The sequence below is a fragment of the Oncorhynchus mykiss genome, unplaced genomic scaffold (genome assembly GCF_013265735.2).
Source record: "Oncorhynchus mykiss isolate Arlee unplaced genomic scaffold, USDA_OmykA_1.1 un_scaffold_121, whole genome shotgun sequence".
Taxonomy (NCBI): domain Eukaryota; kingdom Metazoa; phylum Chordata; class Actinopteri; order Salmoniformes; family Salmonidae; genus Oncorhynchus; species Oncorhynchus mykiss.
The window spans coordinates 225,001-248,717 of NW_023493662.1; the positions used below are offsets into that span (position 1 = coordinate 225,001).

The 23,717-nt window shown below is 43.3% G+C and overlaps 4 protein-coding genes and 1 long non-coding RNA gene across 5 annotated transcripts in view; 1 reads left to right on the forward strand and 4 right to left on the reverse strand.

Annotated features, from left to right (window-relative positions):
- LOC110517410 (tripartite motif-containing protein 16) overlaps window positions 1–896 on the forward strand; it is an 18,610-nt gene extending 17,714 nt beyond the window's left edge. Inside the window, exon 6 of the mRNA XM_036972220.1 lies at window positions 1–896. This exon is cut by the window's left edge and continues 718 nt beyond it. The gene's annotated coding sequence lies outside the window, so the exon portion shown is untranslated.
- Window positions 1–23,717, reverse strand: part of LOC110516932 (E3 ubiquitin/ISG15 ligase TRIM25-like) — a 538,607-nt gene that overhangs the window by 179,785 nt on the left and 335,105 nt on the right. The window lies entirely within an intron of this gene.
- Window positions 8,976–9,980, reverse strand: LOC118947103. The gene is made up of 2 exons (XR_005041761.1): window positions 9,563–9,980; window positions 8,976–9,187 (listed from the first exon to the last, which is right to left on the reverse strand). It is a non-coding gene; the product is annotated as an uncharacterized LOC118947103 (long non-coding RNA).
- Window positions 10,721–22,137, reverse strand: LOC110513114 (tripartite motif-containing protein 16-like). The gene is made up of 6 exons (XM_036972218.1): window positions 21,503–22,137; window positions 21,006–21,101; window positions 20,043–20,276; window positions 12,294–12,453; window positions 12,109–12,168; window positions 10,721–11,897 (listed from the first exon to the last, which is right to left on the reverse strand). Exons 1-6 carry the CDS (start codon window positions 22,097–22,099, stop codon window positions 11,377–11,379), a joined length of 1,668 nt encoding a protein of 555 aa, XP_036828113.1. The 5' UTR covers window positions 22,100–22,137; the 3' UTR covers window positions 10,721–11,376.
- The window catches only part of LOC110517700 (tripartite motif-containing protein 16), a 33,177-nt gene continuing 20,180 nt past the window's right edge, over window positions 10,721–23,717 (reverse strand). The window contains exon 7 of the mRNA XM_036972230.1: window positions 10,721–11,388. The gene's annotated coding sequence lies outside the window, so the exon portion shown is untranslated. The remainder of the gene's footprint in view (window positions 11,389–23,717) is intronic.

The window sequence follows — 23,717 nt, forward strand, 5'->3', positions numbered from 1 at the left end:
ACATAGATACTAGTCATGCTGGTGTAGTCTATAGCTGAGCTGGTTAAACTGTAGTAGGGTCCACATAGATACTAGTCATGCTGGTGTAGTCTATAGCTGAGCTGGTTAAACTGTAGTAGGGTCCACATAGATACTAGTCATGCTGGTGTAGTCTATAGCTGAGCTGGTTAAACTGTAGTAGGGTCCACATAGATACTAGTCATGCTGGTGTAGTCTATAGCTGAGCTGGTTAAACTGTAAACTGATTTGTAATTAATTAAAATTCAATACAATGTTTTAATCTTGTACATTTCCATGAATCATGATGTCTGGTGTTGATGTATATTGGTTGTCATTCAGAACCATTGATATGTTTTCTCAGTTGGTTCTCTGTCTCTATGTAATTCTCCTCAGTATCATTGATCAGCTTGTTGGCTCGGTCCTAATTGATGTGTTCTCTGTCACCTGGAGCTGCATGGAAAATGGTCCAGGAACTAAAGGACAATTCAGGACTAGTCAGCCCACTACAAGCTGGTATCACTTACTTTCTACTAAACTATATGGTCTGGTTTCCCAGACACAGATGAATCCTAGTCCTGGACTAAACAGAATGTTCAATGTAGATGTCCAGGAAACCGGCCCTAAATGTGTCATCTTTCATCCTCCCATACTGCTCAGTCCAGCAACATTAAACCTGTCCAGCAGGTGGTGCTGTTGACCAAACAATAAAACCAGCAGATATCTTGACTTGCCACTCAGTATATCAGTAATGTTCAGAATAGTACTTTAATATCATTGGAGATTGATGGTCTTTTTAATCCACTATCCAGAGTCAGGAACAGATGAAGTTAGGTCTGCTACTGTTCAGTGATTAAATATGATTTATGGTGATGGGAAATAATAAAAAACACTCAACTTCATCTAGTAATAGTTTTCCTTTGTTATTTATTCCAAGGTGTGTCTTTAACTTGTAAATGTATTGTGTGGAGGTGAGCTAGTGGTGTGGCTGATAGAATAGAATGAAAAGGGAGGAGGGGAGGAAGAGGGGAGGAGTGAAGGGCTGTTCAAGAAACCAGATGAGGAAGAGGAAGATGTTCAGGGGAATTACTGTCTCTGTTCCAAATGGTTCCCTATTCCCTACGTAGTGCACGTAGTGCACTGACCAGGTCTAAAGTAGTGTTCTACGTAAGGAATAGGGTGTAGATTTATTACAATATCATGCTTTAGTGTTTGGCACAAAAATATATTAGATCTCCACCCCCCCACTTCCTGTCTGTCATCCCCCAGTTCGGTTAAGACTTCCTCTCATTGAATTGGGCCTCATTCTAAATGGTCACTTTGTATTGATAGTCCATACTGGTCTTCACTATGGTTCTACATACAGTATCTGTATTGATAGTCCATACTGGTCTTTACTATGGTTCTACATACAGTACCTGTATTGATAGTCCATACTGGTCTTTACTATGGTTCTATATACAGTATCTGTATTGATAGTCCATACTGGTCTTTACTATGGTTCTACATACAGTACCTGTATTGATAGTCCATACTTGTCTTTACTATGGTTCTACATACAGTATCTGTATTGATAGTCCATACTGGTCTTTACTATGGTTCTACATACAGTACCTGTATTGATAGTCCATACTGGTCTTTACTATGGTTCTACATAGAGTACCTGTATTGATAGTCCATACTGGTCTTTACTATGGTTCTACATACAGTACCTGTATTGATAGTCCATACTGGTCTTTACTATGGTTCTACATACAGTATCTGTATTGATAGTCCATACTGGTCTTTACTATGGTTCTACATACAGTATCTGTATTGATAGTCCATACTGGTCTTTACTATGGTTCTACATACAGTACCTGTATTGATAGTCCATACTGGTCTTTACTATGGTTCTACTTACAGTACCTGTATTGATAGTCCATACTGGTCTTTACTATGGTTCTACATACAGTATCTGTATTGATAGTCCATACTGGTCTTTACTATGGTTCTACTTACAGTATCTGTATTGATAGTCCATACTGGTCTTTACTATGGTTCTACATACAGTATCTGTACCTGGAGGGTTTCACCTCACATATTCCTTTATCTCCACAACTTTATCTGATTCTCTCCCACTTCCCGTTATGGATTTAAAGGAAATGACTGGTTTATGTAAACTCCCTCTACCCCATGTCAACACCAATCCAATGCTTTTACATTTGTGAGGAGTAGAGAAGGAATGTTCCACTTCAGGAGGAAGGAGAGATTATTGGGACTCCCCCATGGAGTGATGATAGAGGGATGTGAAAGAGGAGAGAGGTCATGGTTGGACTGGACTTATTTATTCCCTCATTACTGAACTGAACTGGACTGCAGTGTGTTCCAGTCTCCAGCAGGGGGCAGTAAAACCCTATGGACCTGAAAGGGACTGCAGTGTGCTCCAGTCTCCAGCAGGGGGCAGTAAAACCCTATGGACCTGAAAGGGACTGCAGTGTGCTCCAGTCTCCAGCAGGGGGCAGTAAAACCCTATGGACCTGAAAGGGACTGCAGTGTGCTCCAGTCTCCAGCAGGGGGCAGTAAAACCATTTGGACCTGAAAGGGACTGCAGTGTGCTCCAGTCTCCAGCAGGGGGCAGTAAATCCCTATGGACCTGAAAGGGACTGCAGTGTGCTCCAGTCTCCAGCAGGGGGCAGTAAAACCCTATGGACCTGAAAGGGACTGCAGTGTGCTCCAGTCTCCAGCAGGGGGCAGTAAAACCATTTGGACCTGAAAGGGACTGCAGTGTGCTCCAGTCTCCAGCAGGGGGCAGTAAAACCATATGGACATGAAAGGGACTGCAGTGTGTTCCAGTCTCCAGCAGGGGACAGTAAAACCATATGGACCTGAAAGGGACTGCAGTGTGCTCCAGTCTCCAGCAGGGGGCAGTAAAACCCTATGTACCTGAAAGGGACTGCAGTCTGCTCCAGTCTCCAGCAGGGTGCAGTAAAACCCTATGGACCTGAAAGGGACTGCAGTGTGCTCCAGTCTCCAGCAGGGGGCAGTAAACCCTATGGACCTGAAAGGGACTGCAGTGTGCTCCAGTCTCCAGCAGGGGGCAGTAAAACCCTATGGACCTGAAAGGGACTGCAGTGTGTTCCAGTCTCCAGCAGGGGGCAGTAAAGCCCTATGGACCTGAAAGGGACTGCAGTGTGCTCCAGTCTCCAGCAGGGGGCAGTAAAACCCTATGGACCTGTAAGGGACTGCAGTGTGCTCCAGTCTCCAGCAGGGGGCAGTAAAACCCCATGGACCTGAAAGGGACTGCAGTGTGCTCCAGTCTCCAACTGGACATGATTCATAACGTGATTCAAAAACCTGTTAAATCAAAAATAAACTAATTTGAATAAACTAAACATGATAATTGTAAATCCACTGTCCTTACTCTCATCATTAAATGTATTAATTATAAACCAAACATAATTGTAAATCCACTGTCTTTACTCTCATCATTAAATGTATTAATTATAAACCAAACATGATAATTGTAAATCCACTGTCTTTAATCTCATCACGTATTAGAATCTGTAACCTCTATCAATCGAACCAAGGAAATACACCGATATGTGACATTTCCTCTCCTGCTGCTCTCAAAATTATTTTTTGTTGCTCTTTTGAAAAAGATGCAAACGCATGTATAGCGGCATTTCCTTAGAATGCAGCAGGTTCCAGTCCCACTTTACACTCCCTTCTCCAATAACCAAATATCCCCACCCCTAAAACAGGACTCAGTCTCCCTACGCTGTGATGTTTTTACACTACATTTCTGTGGTTTACCTTGGCCATTGAAACTATAGTTAGTGACTATAGTTAGTTATATTCCACTCTCAAAACATCTTGCTATATTTTATCCACAACCCCCACAATTGTCGTTGTCACGTTCTGACCTTAGTTCTTTTGTTATGTCTTTGTTTTACTATGGCCAGAGCGTGAGTTGGGTGGGTTATCTGTGTTTGTTTTTCGATGAGTTGGTATTTCTGTGTTTGGCCTGGTATGGTTCTCAATCAGAGGCAGCTGTCAATCGTTGTCCCAGGCAGCCTGTTTTCACCTATTAACCCCTCACACGTATGTGAAGTGGGCGGAGTTATATTCCACTCTCAAAACATCTTGCACTATTTTATCCACAGCCACCACAATTGTCGTTTTGATCATAGGTTTCAAACCTGCCATCAAAGCCGAAATACAAATTATATCAATGTCCTCACATACCCAGTCTTTTTGTAGCTAAGTACATCTATTAATTCCCCATATTCCAGAAGAATTGGTAAAAAGATCTCGCGCTTCTTTCAGCGACTCCATGGCTTTATTAAAATCCTCCATCTTACAGGGAGAAACGGGGTCGTTATTATTCCCAAACCTTTCCCTTCTTTAAATAATACACACCTTCTATTAACTATTTTCCAAGGCAGCGCTACCCACTTCCCCGGATAATAATTCATTGGTCACAACACTTAATACCTTGTATTAGAAACTAAACTATAAAGCTTGAAAATGTATTAGTGGAGAATATGGATGACTTAATGTCTTATTCCAGTATTGCACCTTAAATATCACTATTATTAATAACCCATGTTACCAAATCATTCACACTTGTCTTCCTATTTCCACATAATCTTTCATAACAGTTAAACTTTTCTGGGTTCCTTCCTGCACATTGCTCAGTCTCCCCTGTCCTTTCCAGGTCCTTTTCTTTTACCTGAGAGGCCAAAGAGGGAGTCTCCTTCTCATCTTCCACCTTTGTTTCTCTCTTTATTTCCACCACTCTGGACACCAGGAGGTTTTACCCACTTGTGTATGGTGGGGGTTTTACCCACTGGTGTATGGTGGGGGTTTTACCCACTGGTGTATGGTGGGGGTTTTACCCACTGGTGTATGGTGGGGGTTTTACCCACTGGTGTATGGTGGGGGTTTTACCCACTGGTTTTACCTACTGGTGTATGGTGGGGGTTTTACCCACTGGTGCATGGTGGGGGTTTTACCCACTGGTGTATGGTGGAGGTTTTACCCACTGGTGTATGGTGGAGGTTTTACCCACTGGTGCATGGTGGGGGTTCTGCCAACCATTCCACCTTCTTCCTGTCTGACTTTTCATTCTTTCTTCAACATTCCTCCAGTTTTCTTTATACTTTCCAACAATCCTTCTGCTTTGAACATGTTTAGCACCTCGTGTTCTCTTTTATTTATCCTTTTCTTTCCTGTGTCACTTGTTTTATGTGTTTTTATTAGAGTTTCCATTTCCTCACATACTGAGACATCAAATATTCCCTCCTCTGACCATTTAGTGCCCATTTTCCTGCTGCGTTTTCCCATTTCTAAACATTTCTATTAGTTCTTCCTTACATAGGGGACGCCTGGCGCCCAGAATTTATTCTGCTGTTTTACTCATTTTTGCAGCCTGTATTTGTGGTCTTCCTACCATCAGTCTCAGTTGTATTCCTTTTCCTGTGTTAGGTCTGCTAGTTACTAGTATTGTCTTTAATATTAGTCTACTGACAGGTTATATTTTTATTATTGCTGCTCTTTCATTTATTAACTTCCTTATTTGTTCTAACGTTACTGATATTCTTGTTTCCGGGTTTATTTGTCTGTTTATTCCTTTAACTTCCTGAGATATTCCTATTTATTTTGCTCCCTAGTTTCGTTGTATTGTGCTCTTCACTTTATTAAAACCTCTCTGTTTCTCTTGTTGTTATATTTCTCCCTCCTGGTCCAGGGCCAAACCTTCCTAACAGTCCGTTAAGTCCTGGATGTCTTGACCCCACGCTGTTCCCTCCTATTGATATCCACATTACTTTTCTTTCTCTGATTATTGCACTATTGGTTATTGGTTATTACCCCTGTCTCTAGGTTTTTATAATTGTTCTCTCTTATTGAGTATCTGCTTACTTCATGTGTTATTACTTGTATGTTTCTCTGTACTGTATATTCTTCTACCTTGCAGCACAGTATGTAATGTTTAATGGTCTTACTGGTCAATCGCTGATATCGTCATGACATTTATTACCATTTTATTGTGTAATGTTCATGTATTTTTAATTTGTCCTGTTCAAACTTCTAGTATTATATTACTTCAATGGTTATTTATGTACCATTCACACTCCTTCAGTGTGGGACTGGGTGCGTCCTACCTACCAGGTCACAGTCAAGTGACGGTCCGGGAGAAGTGTACAACCCCTTCAGCACCAACAGCAGAGAACTTTTACACTCACCTTTACACACCTCTTACGCTTTCCTAAACCACCTGCAAATTCAGCCTTTTTCTGATATACTTCCTCGTCACAGAAAAAAGCGGTATTAAACGGGGTTTTACCTGTCTGAGTAGTAACCACAGGGTTTTACCTGTCTGAGTAGTAACCACAGGGTTTTACCTGTCTGAGTAGTAACCACAGGGTTTTACCTGTCTGAGCAGTAACCACAGGGTTTTACCTGTCTGAGTAGTCCTTTACTGATTCACTTCCTCAACACAGCCAAGCAGTAACCACAGGGTTTTACCTGTCTGAGTAGTAACCACAGGGTTTTACCTGTCTGAGTAGTCCATTACTGATTCACTTCCTCAACACAGCCAAGCGGTAACCACAGGGTTTTACCTGTCTGAGTAGTAACCACAGGGTTTTACCTGTCTGAGCAGTAACCACAGGGTTTTACCTGTCTGAGTAGTAACCACAGGGTTTTACCTGTCTGAGTAGTAACCACAGGGTTTTACCTGTCTGAGTAGTAACCACAGGGTTTTACCTGTCTGAGTAGTAACCACAGGGTTTTACCTGTCTGAGTAGTAACCACAGGGTTTTACCTGTCTGAGTAGTAACCACAGGGTTTTACCTGTCTGAGTAGTCCCTAATTGATTCACTTCATCTTCACAATAGGACAGTAACCACAGGTATTTTTGCCTGTCTGATCAGTCCCCTATTGATACATTTCCTAGACACTATAGGACAGTAACCACAGGTCTTTTTGCCTGTCTGATCAGTCCACTATCGATACATGTCCTAGACACTATAGGACAGTAACCACAGGATATTTCAGTCCCCTATCGATACATGTCCTAGACACTATAGGACAGTAACCACAGGATATTTCAGTCCCCTATCGATACATGTCCTAGACACTATAGGACAGTAACCACAGGATATTTCAGTCCCCTATCGATACACTTCCTAGACACTATAGGACAGTAACCACAGGTCTATTTGCCTGTCTGATCAGTCCCCTATCGATACATGTCCTAGACACTATAGGACAGTAACCACAGGTCTTTAATTTAATTATATTCCACCATGCAGATGGACAGTTCCCACTCCAAACTGGATGGAACAGAACAGTCAACAGGACAGATGAATGAGATGGAATAAATGCCACAGATGAATTGAATGACTCACCTGACTCAAACAGACTGAACAAACTGAATCAGACAACACAATCCTAACTCAAACAGACTGAACAAACAAGTCTGGCCAAACTGAATCAGACAACACAATCCTAACTCAAACAGACTGAACAAACAAGTCTGGCCAAACTGAATCAGACAACACAATCCTAACTCAAACAGACTGAACAAACAAGTCTGGCCAAACTGAATCAGACAACACAATCCTAACTCAAACAGACTGAACAAACTGAATCAGACAACACAATCCTAACTCAAACAGACTGAACAGACTGGTCAGATGAACCACCTGAACAAGACAGGTGAATAACTCCACTCAACTGAACCATCCAGAACAGATGAAACACACAACTCCCAATCTGCAGCGGCCACAATATTATTTATTTTATACTTTCATTGTTTCCAAATCTAAGTTCTTTCCTCTAGTGGTCTCTCTGGTTCCCCTCCCCTCTAGTTCCTTACCAATAAGTACAGATCACTATAGTTCACTATATAATTATACCAATAAGTACAGATTACTATAGTTCACTATATAATTATACTGCCCCCTGCTGGAGACTGGGGCACACTGCAGCCCCTTTCAGGTCCATAGGGTTTTAGTGCCCCCTGCTGGAGACTGGAGCACACTGCAGTCCCTTTCAGGTCCATAGGGTTTTGCTGTAAACTCAATCCCAGAATTACACATAGTGTCTTTGCTTATTCCCTTTAGTGATATTCAGCCTTTTAACAAGAAACACATTCTGTTAACAGAAAACACCTACACTATCAATTGCTGCAAAGAAACCACTGCTAAAGGACACCAATAAGAAGAAGAGACTTGCTTGGGTCAAGAAACACGACCAATGGACATTAGACTGGTGGAAATCTGTCCTTTGGTTTGATGAGTCCAAATGTAAGACTTTTGGTTCCAACCGCCGTGTCTTTGTGAGAAGCAGAGTAGGTGAACAGATGATCTCTGCATATGTATTTTCCACCGTGAAGCACGGAGGAGGAGGTGTGAAGGTGCTTTGCTGGAGACACTGTGATGTATTTAGAATTCAAGGCACACTTAACCAGCATGGCTACCACAGCATTCGGCAGCGATACGACATCCCATCTGGTTTGTGCTCAGTGGGACTATCATTTGTTTTTTCTGCAGGACAATGACCCAACACCCCTCCAGGCTGTGTAAGGGCTATTTGACCAAGAAGGAGAGTGATGGAGTGCTGCATCAGATGACCTGGCCTCCACTTGATTTGTTTAACACGGTTTTGGTTACTACATGATTCCATATGTGTTATTTTATAGTTTTGATGTCTTCACTATTATTCTACAATGAAGGAAATAGTACAAATTAAAAATAAACCTTGAATGAGTTGGTGTGTCCAAACTTTTGACTGGTACTGTATGTTAAGGGGATTGTTCACCCCAATAGAAAGGTTCAAACCTCTAAATACCATCTTATTAGATGGATCCATTTCCCCCCATTAGTTTGGGATTCAGACCTGCAGTCATCTTGATTTCAGACCACTTTGGAGAAGTGATCCACAGGCAGTAAATCTAATGTAGAATAAATGGAACCTGGATCCATTTCATTCTATTAACATGGTTTATGTGTTATAGCAGTAATGGGGTTAAACTGATATTAAAATGACAACTCCATAGGTGGTACCAGGTCAGGGGAGTTCATCTCTGCTCCCAGCATCCCTGGGACAGTACTGATCAACACAGCTGACCTGATGCAGAGGTGGACCAGTGATGTTTTCCTCTCAGTGGTGAGACTTGCCCTTCCATTTGACACACCTTTACCTGATGAGATCATACAAGACGTTACAGGCTTATTGCATGTGGAAACAGATGTGTTCAAATAGTATTTAAAATAATATTGAATACTTAATGAGCAGTGGTTGAATGAGTTTGTTGTAATGGAGCCAATACAAAAGTCCTAAAAGTACAAACAAACCCCGCCCACCTGGAGGACTAAAGGAAATGCTCAAAGAATTTTTTAGATATTAAACAGTATTTGAATCCAGGGTCGTAATGATTAGAGAACACTGTAGCAAAACATTTAGCAACAGAATTATTTTAGTTCAGTTAGTCCCTTCGTGTTTCAGTTCATATTCTTCAGTTTGGCGCCTCGTGAATGTGATTCAGGTCTCTGTGGAAACATAAATGTAAATTCACCTTTGATTTTTACTCCTCACTTTCCTTTTCAGGTCCATAGGGTTTTACTGCCCCCTGCTGGAGACTGGAGCACACTGCAGTCCCTTTCAGGTCCATAGGGCTTTACTGCCCCCTGCTGGAGACTGGAGCACACTGCAGTCTCTTTCAGGTCCATAGGGTTTTACTGCCCCCTGCTGGAGACTGGAGCACACTGCAGTCTCTTTCAGGTCCATATGATTTTACTGCCCCTGCTGGAGACTGGAACACACTGCAGTCCCTGGCTTTCTTTGTGCAGTCAGATGATGAGGCCCTCATCAATACAGATACTGTATGTAGAACCATAGTAAAGACCAGTATGGACTATCAATACAGATACTGTATGTAGAACCATAGTAAAGACCAGTATGGACTATCAATACAGGTACTGTATGTAGAACCATAGTAAAGACCAGTATGGACTATCAATACAAGTACTATCTGTAGTACCATAGTAAAGACCAGTATGGACTATCAATACAGGTACTGTATGTAGAACCATAGTAAAGACCAGTATGGACTATCAATACAGATACTGTATATAGAACCATAGTAAAGACCAGTATGGACCATCAATACAGATACTGTATGTAGAACCATAGTAAAGACCAGTATGGACTATCAATACAGATACTGTATGTAGAACCATAGTAAAGACCAGTATGGACTATCAGTACAGGTACTGTATGTAGAACCATAGTAAAGACCAGTATGGCCTATCAATACAAAGTGACCATTTAGAATGAGGCCCAATTCAATGAGAGGAAGTCTTAACAGAACTAGGGGGTGACAGACAGGAAGTGGGGGGTGGAGATCTAATATATTGTTGTGCCAAACACTAAAGCATGATATTGTAATAAATCTACACCCTGTTCCCTACGTAGAACACTACTTTAGACCTGGTAAGATGCACCGTATTGCACTACGTAGGGAATAGGGAACCATTTGGAACAGAGACAGTAATTCCCCTGAACATCTTCCTCTTCCTCATCTGGTTTCTTGAACAGCCCTTCACTCCTCCCCTCTTCCTCCCCTCCTCATTCTATTCTATCAGCCACACCACTAGCTCACCTCCACACAATACATTTACAAGTTAAAGACACACCTTGGAATAAATAACAAAGGAAAACTATTACTAGATGAAGTTGAGTGTTTTTTATTATTTCCCATCACCATAAATCATATTTAATCACTGAACAGTAGCAGACCTAACTTCATCTGTTCCTGACTCTGGATAGTGGATTAAAAAGACCATCAATCTCCAATGATATTAAAGTACTATTCTGAACGTTACTGATATACTGAGTGGCAAGTCAAGAGATCTGCTGGTTTTATTGTTTGGTCAACAGCACCACCTGCTGGACAGGTTTAATGTTGCTGGACTGAGCAGTATGGGAGGATGAAAGATGACACATTTAGGGCCAGTTTCCTGGACATCTACATTGAACATACTGTTTAGTCCAGGACTAGGATTAATCTGTGTCTGGGAAACCAGACCATATAGTTTAGTAGAAAGTAAGTGATACCAGCTTGTAGTGGGCTGACTAGTCCTGAATTGTCCTTTAGTTCCTGGACCATTTTCCATGCAGCTCCAGGTAACAGAGAACACATCAATTAGGACCGAGCCAACAAGCTGATCAATGATACTGAGGAGAATTACATAGAGACAGAGAACCAACTGAGAAAACATATCAATGGTTCTGAATGACAACCAATATACATCAACACCAGACATCATGATTCATGGAAATGTACAAGATTAAAACATTGTATTGAATTTTAATGAATAACAAATCAGTTTACAGTTTAACCAGCTCAGCAGTATTATTATAATAATAGAGACTAAACCCAGGATAGAGGGGCTGAGTGAATGTGGTCTGGACTCTGTGGAGGAGGGTCATTGTGTCAGAGACACTGTAGAAGGACAGAGTACCTGCCTTGTGATCCAGGTACAATCCTAATCTGGAGGACTGAGGGCCTGATACTAAAGTCTCAACATTATTGTGTCTGAAACAATAACCATCACTATCGTAATCTAAACTCCAGGACTTGTTATTGTATCCAAATCCACTATTTGTCCCTGTTCTGCTGATGTCTTTATATGAGACTGCTGTATAAACAACATCACCACTCCACTCCACCTCCCAGTAACAGCGTCCAGACAGACCCTCTCTACACAGAACCTGACACCAGTTGGTGAATCTGTCTGGATGGACAGGATATGGTTGGACTTGGTGTGTACAGGTCACCTTTCTGTTCCCTTCAGACAGAGAGAGGTGTGTGCCTGCTGTGTTTGGGTCCAGTGTGAGCTGACAGGAATCTGGGAGAAGAGCAGAGACCAATGAGGGGAGTCAGAACAATAAGTTAAGTCAGATACTGTATCTACCCTATCTTTGATTAGAGCACAGCAGAGATCAAATCAGAGAAATATGAGGAGTCAGATAGATACCCAGTCTTTGATTAGATCTACTATTGCTAGTAGAGTGTCAGTAAAAAGAGACTGTTAGTTATTTCACAATAAAGAGACTCACAATGTAACAACTGTTCTCTGGTCTTGGGCTCTGGAGGCAGTACAACATCCACTATATTCACTACAGACACACAAACACATTGACAGAGAGAGGGAATGTTATCATCAGACCATATTCCATATGTATATTACTAATAGGGAACTTTCAATGGTCTAAAGGTGATGTTCTTATTGTTTTCAACACACCTGTAGTGGAGATCTTGGTCCATTCTCCTTTAAGGAAGTCTTCTAGTTTCTCTCTCAGTTCAGACACAGTCTTACTCACATCTCCAAAGTACTGAAGAGGACGGACAACGATGCTGGGTAAGTCTGAAGATACACTGATACTGGAGAGAGACAGATACCTCTGGGGAGAGGGAGAGAGGGAGAGAGAGAGAGAGAGAGAGAGAGAGAGAGAGAGAGAGAGACTGATAACTCTGGACAGAGAGAGAGAGAGAGAGAGAGACTGATAACTCTGGAGAGAGAGAGAGAGAGAGAGAGACTGATAACTCTGGAGAGAGAGAGAGAGAGAGAGAGAGAGAGAGAGAGAGAGAGAGAGAGAGAGGCTGATAACTCTGGAGAGAGAGGAGAGAGAGAGAGAGAGACTGATAACTCTGGAGAGAGAGAGAGAGACTGATAACTCTGGAGAGAGAGAGAGAGACTGATAACTCTGGAGAGAGAGAGAGAGAGACTGATAACTCTGGAGAGAGAGAGAGACTGATAACTCTGGAGAGAGAGAGAGAGACTGATAACTCTGGAGAGAGAGAGAGACTGATAACTCTGGAGAGAGAGAGAGAGACTGATAACTCTGGAGAGAGAGAGAGAGACTGATAACTCTGGAGAGAGAGAGAGAGAGACTGATAACTCTGGAGCGAGAGAGAGAGAGAGAGAGAGATAGAGAGAGACTGATACCTCTGGAGAGAGAGAGAGAGAGAGAGAGACTGATAACTCTGGAGAGAGAGACAGAGAGACTGATAACTCTGGAGAGAGAGAGAGAGAGAGAGAGAGACTGATAACTCTGGAGAAAGAGAGAGAGAGAGACAGAGAAAGATAGAGGAGGTCACGATCAGATGAGCTCCTGCATTTTTCAGCATTTTCTTTAAAAAAGATAGATTAGGAGTTAGAAAAACTTGGATTTTTTGTCAGGAACACATACTGGATTCTACCCTCTACAACATAACCCCTACTTCAAATCAAAACTTAAAACCTACAACCTGATTTTGTACGGAATTACGGAATCACCTGGAAGGTTCACTTAGAACCAATGATTATTACCCTATACAGCAAATTCTCTGGAAAACAACAGAAACCTGAAACACCATCCAACCTGGAACTGAGTGAGTAATGTTTAGTCTGAAACTATATTTTATTTCCAAAAGCCAAGAAGAAAAATACACAACATTACTTTATAAGGACTGAATTCTAACATAATTCTGCCAAGCTTGATACAGCTTCAACTAGCACTGACGTGTCAAGTGAGAGGTGTCAAAGTCCATTAGCCCAACAATGGCAGGAGAGTCACACAGTCTACCCCAACCAAATGGAGAGGCCTTAGAAGCTCCCTCCCGCTGTTCAGAGGTAATTAAAATACAGTACCCTGTGCATGTAAAGAATGATAAGGCAAGAAAAGACCACAAGAAGAAGCTCCTTATGGAAAATCAAGAAACACTTTTTGCTGACTATTACAAAAATGGGAACATCAGCAACCTTATCTTCCACACAAACCATCCCCTGGCATGGCACAGTGCTATATTAGCACACTACCCCTTTGTTAAGAAAGGGGGGGTTAACGAGGGGTGGAAACTCAGAATAACGAGGACTCTGAGTCAGGTAATATAAATATCTATAAGTCCGGAACAGTAATGGTACAGGGTAACCCCAAACAGTTTCAGCTGGACTTTCACCTAATCAAAGAATTAGCCCAGCAGGAGAAGCTCTCCCTTGATAAAGATACCCCCACCCCGAGCGGGTCAGACCAGACCTCTTCATTACGTAACCCCACAGACGAGCAACCCCCAGCGGAGAGTCAACCTCCCAGCACAGATTACCACTCCCTCATTGAAATGAAGGACAAATTCACCCAGCTGGAGGTAAAGCAGGTGGAGCTGGAACAGCAGGTAATTACACTTCAGTCAGCACAGACCCAGACAACAGTCCAGCACAACAAGACCCCCTTAACCAGACCTGGAATGCTGGAGGTGGACAGAGACATATCTGCACTCTGGACAGTGGTGAGACAACTACAACAGGAGAAAGAGGAGAAGAACAGAGCACTCGAGGAGAGGATCAGACTGCTTGTGCAGGAGAGGTTGAGGGGGATGGAGGAGAGGGTGAGGGGGACGGAGGAGAGGTTGAGGGGGACGGTGTGTGACAGAGAACAACCCACTAGAGAGGTGGCCACCCCCACAGAGAAGCCAGCAGAACAGCCCACCTCAGCACCCGACAAAAGTCTCGACACCACAGCAGAACAGTCCACACCAGACCCTGATCATAGAGTTGACATCACAGCAGAACAGACAAATGAAGAACCCCAAGCCCAGAGGCTCTCACCCCCTCTGAGCACCCCCCCTGTCAGCCACCCTGATAGCCCTTCTGACAACCCCCCCACACCCACTGAGGACAAACACAAGACACAGATTGTACTACTTATGGACTCAAATGGGAAATATATAGAAGAAAAAAACATTTTTCCCAAACACAGTGTGTCTAAACTCTGGTGTCCAAACACCCAGCGCGCCCTCGACCTTCTGTCTAAGGACCAACTAGGCTCACCCAGCCACATAATAATACACACAGGCACAAACGACCTGAGAGCACAGCAGGAAAGGGTGGCCACAGCACTGAAGGGAGTGATTGAAAAGGCTTCTTCTACTTTCCCCAACGCACAAGTGGTTATCTCCACCCTGCTACCACGAAAATACTTCCACCCTGCCACAATACAGCGGGTAAATGCAAGTATTTCCCGTGACTGTGCCTCAAAACCAAATGTTTTCCTGGCCCACCACTCCACCCTGGACTTGAACAGCCTATATGACCAGGTCCATCTCTACAAGGCAGCAGTGCCCACCTTTGCCCGAACTCTAAAGGACATCGCTCTCAAACGTATCCCCAACACTTCACACAGGAGCAACAGATCAATAGACACCCCACCCAGACCAGCGAGACACCCTCCCAGAACTGCAGGACCCCCCCTGGACCTACACATAGAGGACCCACGCCAAGAGGAATTACATCCAGACCACAGCACACCCAGACACATCCACACCCCCACCCCAACCAATCAACACCCCCCCACGTCAACCATTCCCACACCCCATTTAGGCCCCCTCAGATCAGACCTATGCCACTCCTGCCCACCCCATGCACCCCACCCCGCAAAGAGGGCCTCAACATGGAAGCCACACATACGCCAAGGTAGTGAGCGGGCAAACAGTCCCAACCCCCACTCTCACACTCGCCCAAGCCAATGGCATGTACCAGATGCTCAGCAAGCTCTGCTCACACTTACTGGCCTGAGGCCAAACCACGACCAACAACATTGGACAACATTGGACACCAACAACACACGGACCCACTGGTTGCCCTCTAGGTTACAGAGAGCTGGTAGTCCCATCCACCAAACTACCAGGTGTGAAACAGGGAAGGGACTCAGGGGGGGTATGCTAATTTGGTATAGAGCACACCTAACTCACTCCATTCAATTAATTAAAACAGGAACATTCAGGAACATTCTACATTTGGCTAGAAATTCAAAAGGAAATTATCCTAACAGAGAAAAATGTCCTCCTGTGTGCTACCTATATGCTACCTATGTGCTACCTATATCCCCCCACTAGAATCCCCATATTTTAATGAAGACAGCTTCTCCATCCTGGAGGGGGAAATCAATCATTTCCAGGCACAGGGACATGTACTAGTCTGTGGCGACCTAAATGCCAGAACCGGACAAGAACCTGACACCCTCAGCACACAGGGGGACACACACCTGCCTGGAGGTGACAGCATTCCCTCCCACATATGCCCCCCTAGGCACAACTATGACAACACAACCAACAAAAACGGGTCACAACTCCTGCAGCTCTGTCGCACGCTGGGTATGTACATAGTCAATGGTAGGCTTCGAGGGGACTCCTATGGTAGGTACACCTATAGCTCATCTCTTGGCAGTAGTACTGTAGACTACTTTATCACTGACCTCAACCCAGAGTCTCTCAGAGCGTTCACAGTCAGCCCACTGACACCCCTATCAGACCAAAGCAAAATCACAGTCTACTTAAACAGAGCAATACTCAATCATGAGGCATCAAAGCCAAAGGAACTGAGTAATATTAAGAAATGCTATAGATGGAAGGAATGCAGTTTGGAAACCTACCAAAAAACAATTAGGCAACAACAAATTCAATCCCTTTTAGACAATTTCCTGGGTAAAACGTTCCACTGTAATAGTGAGGTGTAAACTTGGCAGTAGAAAATCTTAACGGTATATTTGACCTCTCAGCTTCCCTATCAAATCTAAAAATCTCAAATAGAAAACCAAAGATAATTAACAATAATGAGACAAATGGTTTGATGAAGAATGCAAAAATCTAAGAAAGATATTGAGAAACCTGTCCAACCAAAAACATAGAGAACCGGATCACTAAAACAATACAGAAATACACTACGGAAAAAGAAGGAACAGCATGTCAGAAATCAGCTCAATGTAATTGAAGAATCCATAGACTAACCACTTCTGGGAAAATTGGAAAACACTAAACAAACAACAACACGAAGAATTATCTATCCAAAATGGAGATGTATGGGTAAACCACTTCTCCAATCTTTTTGGCTCTATAACAAAGAATAAAGAGCAAAAACATATACATGATCAAATACAGATCTTAGAATCAACTATTAAAGACTACCAGAACCCACTGGATTCTCCAATTACATTGAATGAGTTACAGGACAAAATAAAAACCCTCCAACCCAAAAAGGCCTGTGGTGTTGATGGTATCCTCAATGAAATGATCAAATATACAGACAACGAATTCCAATTGGCTATACTAAAACTCTTTAACATCATCCTTAGCTCTGGCATCTTCCCCAATATTTGGAACCAAGGACTGATCACCCCAATCCACAAAAGTGGAGACAAATTTGACCCCAATAACTACCGTGGAATATGCGTCAACAGTAACCTTGGGAAAATCCTCTGCATTATCATTAACAGCAGACTCGTAGACTTCCTCAATGAAAACAATGTACTGAGCAAATGTCAAATTGGCTTTTTACCAAATTACCGTACAACAGACCATGTATTCACCATGCACACCCTAATTGACAACCAAACAAACCAAAACAAAGGCAAAGTCTTCTCATGCTTTGTTGATTTCAAAAAAGCCTTTGACTCAATCTGGCATGAGGGTCTGCTATACAAACTGATGGAAAGTGGTGTTGGGGGTAAAACATACGACATTATAAAATCCATGTATACAAACAACTAGTGTGTGGTTAAAATTGTCAAAAAACACACACATTTCTTCACACAGGGTCGTGGGGTTAGACAGGGATGCAGCTTAAGCCCCACACTCTTCAACATATATATCAACGAATTGGCGCGGGCACTTGGAATGTCTGCAGCACCCGGCCTCCCCCTGCTAGAATCCGAAGTCAAATGTCTGCTGTTTGCTGATGATCTGGTGCTTCTGTCACCAACCAAGGAGGGCCTACAGCAGCACCTAGATCTTATGCACAGATTCTGTCAGACCTGGGTCCTGACAGTAAATCTCAGTAAGACCAAAATAATGGTGTTCCAAAAAAGGTCCAGTCACCAGGACCACAAATACAAATTCCATCTAGACACTGTTGCCCTAGAGCACACACAAAACTATACATACCTTGGCCTAAACATCAGCGCCACAGGTAACTTCCACAAAGCTGTGAACGATCTGAGAGACAAGGCAAGAAGGGCATTCTATGCCATCAAAAGAAACATAAATTTCAACATACCAATTAGGATTTGGCTAAAAATACTTGAATCAGTCGTAGAGCCCATTGCCCTTTATGGTTGTGAGGTCTGGGGTCCGCTCACCAACCAAGACTTCACAAAATGGGACAAACACCAATTAGGCCGATACCCACTAATTATCAAAATCCAGAAAAGAGCCGTTAAATTCTATAACCACCTAAAAGGAAGCGATTCCCAAATCTTCCACAACAAAGCCATCACCTACAGAGAGATGAACCTGGAGAAAAGCAAGCTGGTCCTGGGGATCTGTTCACAAACACACCCTACAGAGCCCCAGGACAGCAGCACAATTAGACCCAACCAAATCATGAGAAAACAAAAAGATAATTACTTGACACATTGGAAAGAATTAACAAAAAAACAGAGCAAACTAGAATGCTATTTGGCCCTACAAAGAGAGTACACAGCGGCAGAATACCTGACCACTGTGACTGACCCAAAATTAAGGAAAGCTTTGACTATGTACAGACTCAGTGAGCATAGCCTTGCTATTGAGAAAAGCCGCCGTAGGCAGACATGGCTCTCAAGAGAAGACAGGCTATGTGTTCACTGCCCACAAAATGAGGTGGAAACTGAGCTGCACTTCCTAACCTCCTGCCCAATGTATGACCATATTAGAGAGACATATTTCCCTCAGATTACACAGATCCACAAAGAATTTGAAAACAAATCCAATTTTGAAAAACTCCCATATCTACTGGGTGAAATTCCACAGTGTTCCATCACAGCAGCAATATTTGTGACCTGTTGCCACGAGAAAAGGGCAACCAGTGAAGAACACACACCATTGTAAATACAACCCATATTTATGCTTATTTATTTGATCTTGTGTCCTTTACCATTTGTACATTGTTAAAAACCTGTATATATAATATGACATTTGTAATGTCTTTATTGTTTTGAAACTTCTGTATGTGTGATGTTTACTGTTAATTCTAATTGTTTATTTCACTTTATATATTCACTTGATATATTATCTACCTCACTTGCTTTGGCAAACACATGTTTCCCATGCCAATAAAGCCCTTGAATTGAATTGAATTGAATTGAGAGACTGATAACTCTGGAGAGAGAGAGAGAGAGAGAGAGAGAGAGAGAGAGAGAGAGAGAGAGAGAGAGAGAGAGAGAGAGAGAGAGAGAGGCAGACAGAAAGAGAGAGGGGGCAGACAGACAGAGAGAGAGGGGCGGACGGACGGACAGAATGAGAGAGAGAGAGAGGGACGGACGGACAGAGAGAGAGGGATGGACAGACAGAGAGAGGGAGGGACAGACAGACAGAGAGAGGGAGGGGCAGACAGACAGAGAGAGGGAGGGGCAGACAGACAGAGAGAGAGGGGCAGACAGACAGAGAGAGAGAGAGAGAGAGAGAGGGACGAACAGAGAGAGAGACGGACGGACAGAGAGAGAGGGACAGACGGACAGAGAGAGATGAACGGATGGACAGAGAGAGAGGGACGGATGGACAGAGAGAGAGAGAGGGATGGACAGAGAGAGAGAAAGAGAGAGAGGGGGACGGACAGAGAGAGGGAGAGAGGAACGGACAGAGAGAGGGAGAGAGGGACGGACAGAGTGAGAGAGGGACGGACAGAGAGAGAGGGACGGACAGAGAGAGAGGGACGGACAGAGAGAGAGAGAGAGGGACGGACAGAGAGAGAGAGAGAGGGACGGACAGAGAGAGAGAGAGAGGGACGGACAGAGAGAGAGAGAGAGAGAGACGGATAGAGAGAGAGAGAGAGAGAGAGGGACGGACAGACAGAGAGAGAGAGGGACGGACAGACAGAGAGAGAGAGGGACGGACAGAGGGAGAAAGAGGGACGGACAGAGGGAGAGAGTGAGACAGGGATGGACAGAGAGAGGGAGAGAGAGACAGGACAACATAATGATTGAGATGAATTGTTTCACATGAAGTTGATTTCATATCACATGTAACAAGACAGTTTAGTTACCTGGAGGAAATGGATGTGATCCTCTGTGTGTGAGAGCTGCTCCAGTTCAGTGCTTCTCTTCCTCAGCTCAGCTATCTCCTGCTTCAGTTGCTCCAGGAGTCCTTCAGCTTGACTCACTTGAGCATTCTCTTGGGCTCTGATCAGCTCCTTCACCTCAGAGCTCCTTCTCTCAATGGAGCGGATCAGCTCAGTAAAGATCTGATCACTGTCCTCCACTGCTGACTGTGCAGAGCGCTGGAGATAGAGAGAGAGAGACAGAGAGAGAGAGAGAGAGAGAGATACAGTAGGCACAGTTCTGCACCACATTGAGTCAGAACGCTGCCACCTGATCTCCAGGTCCCCCCTCCTGGACAGACAGGTAGAGAACATATTTTTTTGTCCTGCTCTACTCTCCTCCCTCCTGGACAGACAGGTACAGAACACTTATTGGTCCTGCTCTACTCTCCTCCCTCATGGACAGACAGGTACAGAACACCTCTTGGTCCTGCTCTACTCTCCTCCCTCCTGGACAGACAGGTAGAGAACACCTCTTGGTCCTGCTCTACTCTCCTCTCCTCCCTCCTGGACAGACAGGTACAGAACACCTTTTGGTATATCATATCATCATTCAGAAAATTATGCACCACAAGCATACAGTGCCTTGCGAAAGTATTCGGCCCCCTTGAACTTTGCGACCTTTTGCCACATTTCAGGCTTCAAACATAAAGATATAAAACTGTATTTTTTTGTGAAGAATCAACAACAAGTGGGACACAATCATGAAGTGGAACAACATTTATTGGATATTTCAAACTTTTTTAACAAATCAAAAACTGAAAAATTGTTCTATTCTCTGAAAGGGGTCCAGACAGCCTGTTCCCAACAGTGGGGTCAGTGGGATTGGATAGGGGCCCCTCTCTCTCTCTCTCTCTGATTGGAGGAGAGAAGTGAAATGGTGTGTCTCCTCTGGTCAACAATACTCACCTTGAAAGACTCCACAGCCTGTTGGAGCTCCTTCAGCTCCTTCTCTCTCTCCTGGAATCTCTGCTGGACCTTCTGCTGACTCATCCCCAGCTGCCTCTGTGGAGAATCACTCTTCAATGAGCTATCAAGCTTTATTAGTCCAGTAGATCAATGGTATAGTAATGTGACATTGGTCCCATAGAGAGGAAGGTCGACAATCCTGAGGAAGTCCCTTTACAATATTATATTTTGTTGCTATGTGAATCATTATAGTTTGTATGGTAGGCCTACATGTATCAAGGGGTTGAGACTGAACTTTGGACTCATAAAAGGCCATTCAGAATGATAATAGTGTTTGACTTTAGAAAATGGTGATACATTTGGAGAATCTGGTTCAATATATAAATAAGGTTTGTGTTCATAGTTGTGGATCCATTTCATTTGAATGATCTCATATTCAAACAGATCTTTAATTATTTGTTTATCAGACAGTCACCAACAAGTTGTTCTGGTCTTACCTGTTTCTCAGTCCTCTCTGCTGCAGCTGACACTGTATCATGGCCTTTATGTTCATCCATTGTACACAGCAGACAGATACACTGCTGATCGGTACGACAGTAAACCTCCAGCAGTTTGTCATGATGAGAGCAGATCTTCTCCTGTAGTTGTGCGGTGGCTTTGACCAGCTTGTGCTTCTTCAAAGCAGAAAATTCATATTGAGGTTGGAGGTGAGTCTCACAGTAAGAGGCCAGACACACCAGACAGGACATGAGGGCTTTCTGCTTTCTGGTCCCAGTGCAGAAATCACACGCCACATCTCCAGGTCCAGCATAGCACAGAGCAGGAGGGGGAGCAGCCTGGAGTCCTGTCTTCCTCAGTTTCTCCACCAGCTCAGCCAACATGTTATTTTTCCTCAGATTAGGCCTTGGAGTGAAGGTCTCTCTGCACTGAGGACAGCTATAGACCCCTTTCAGATCATCCTGATCCCAGCAGCCCTCAATACAGCTCCTACAGTAACTGTGTCCACAGGGAATAGTGACTGGCTCCTTCAGTAGATCCAGACAGACAGAACAACATAACTGGTCCTGGTCCAGCAGAACTCCCTGTTGAGCCATTTGGACGGTTGTTCACTCTCACACAGACAGACGACACAGAAACTCAGATCAGTTTTGTTTCCTCAGAAGAGAACTTGTGAAGGGGATGGACTTCCTGGTTCTGCCAGAGGGCTGGGGTTAAAGGGAGGGAAGGAAGGAGTGAGAGAGGGAGGGGTTAGAGGAAGGGAGGGAGAGAGAGAAAACTGCAGGCAAAGTTGAGAAGTGTCACGTTCTGACCTTTATTTCCTTTGTTTTGTCTTTATTTAGTATGGTCAGGGCGTGAGTTGGGGTGGGCAGTCTATGTTTGTGTTTCTATGATTTTGGGGATTTCTATGTTTCGGCCTAGTATGGTTCTCAATCAGAGGCAGGTGTCATTAGTTGTCTCTGATTGAGAATCATACTTAGGTAGCCTGGGTTTCACTGTGTGTTTGTGGGTGATTGTTCCTGTCTCTGTGTGTCTATATTAAAGAACCATGAATAACCACCACGCTGCGTTTTGGTCCGCCTCTCCTTCACCTCAAGAAAACCGTTACAAGAAGGCCTTAGTTCCTAGGACCCTTAATATAGAATAAATTAAATAGAGTGGTTAGAATATATAAAGGGTAACAGTTTCTATGAAGTACATATCTAAAATGCTTTTAATGAATGTTGTAAAGTCTTAAACTGATGTGCTGTGATACTAACTATAAGCGTCCATAATAACTCATACGTGGTTGTAAAACTATACAATGTGTTCGGGTTAGGACCCTTAATATTAAATAGAGTGGTTAGAATATATAAAGGGTAACAGTTTCTATGAAGTATATATCTATAATTTAATTACTTTTAATGCCTTAACTCACTTATAATACATAAGTGTCTATAATGATTAATACGTGGTTGTAATGAGGAGGGAACTTGATATTGATACAATGTACTGTAGGTGAAATGAATACTGTATGTATTGACTGATCATTGAGAATGAGGTAATACTTTACATTACAGTGTGGTTATTACTGACAGGTCTAGGGTCAGGGTTAGAGGTACTACATTCAGCAGTAACCCTAGAATGGAACACTTTACATTACAGTGTGGTTATTACTGACAGGTCTAGGGTCAGGGTTAGAGGTACTACATTCAGCAGTAACCCTAGAATGGAACACTTTACATTACAGTGTGGTTATTACTGACAGGTCTAGGGTCAGGGTTAGAGGTACTACATTCAGCAGTAACCCTAGAATGGAACACTTTACATTACAGTGTGGTTATTACTGACAGGTCTAGGATCAGGGTTAGAGACATATCTAGGACTAAAAAGAGAAGACGTTTTACTATCAGAGTTCTTTGCGTCTCTTCTTAGTCACACAGATCCCCCACATCTTATAGGTGGACGGGGTTATGAACATAGTTCTAGTTTTTTGCATTTCTATGTTGGCCTGGTATGGTTCCGAATCAGAGGCAGCTGTCTATCGTTGTCTCTGATTGGGGATCATATTTAGGCAGCCTTTTTTGTGTGGGATCTTGTTTATGTATAGTGAGCACAACATTGGCTTCACGTGTCACAGTTTTGGTGAGTTTAATTTTCATTAAACATGTGGTCACGCTGTGCCTTGGTCCATTCATTCTCTAAACGATCATGGCTGGGTGTCTTCAGAGGCTG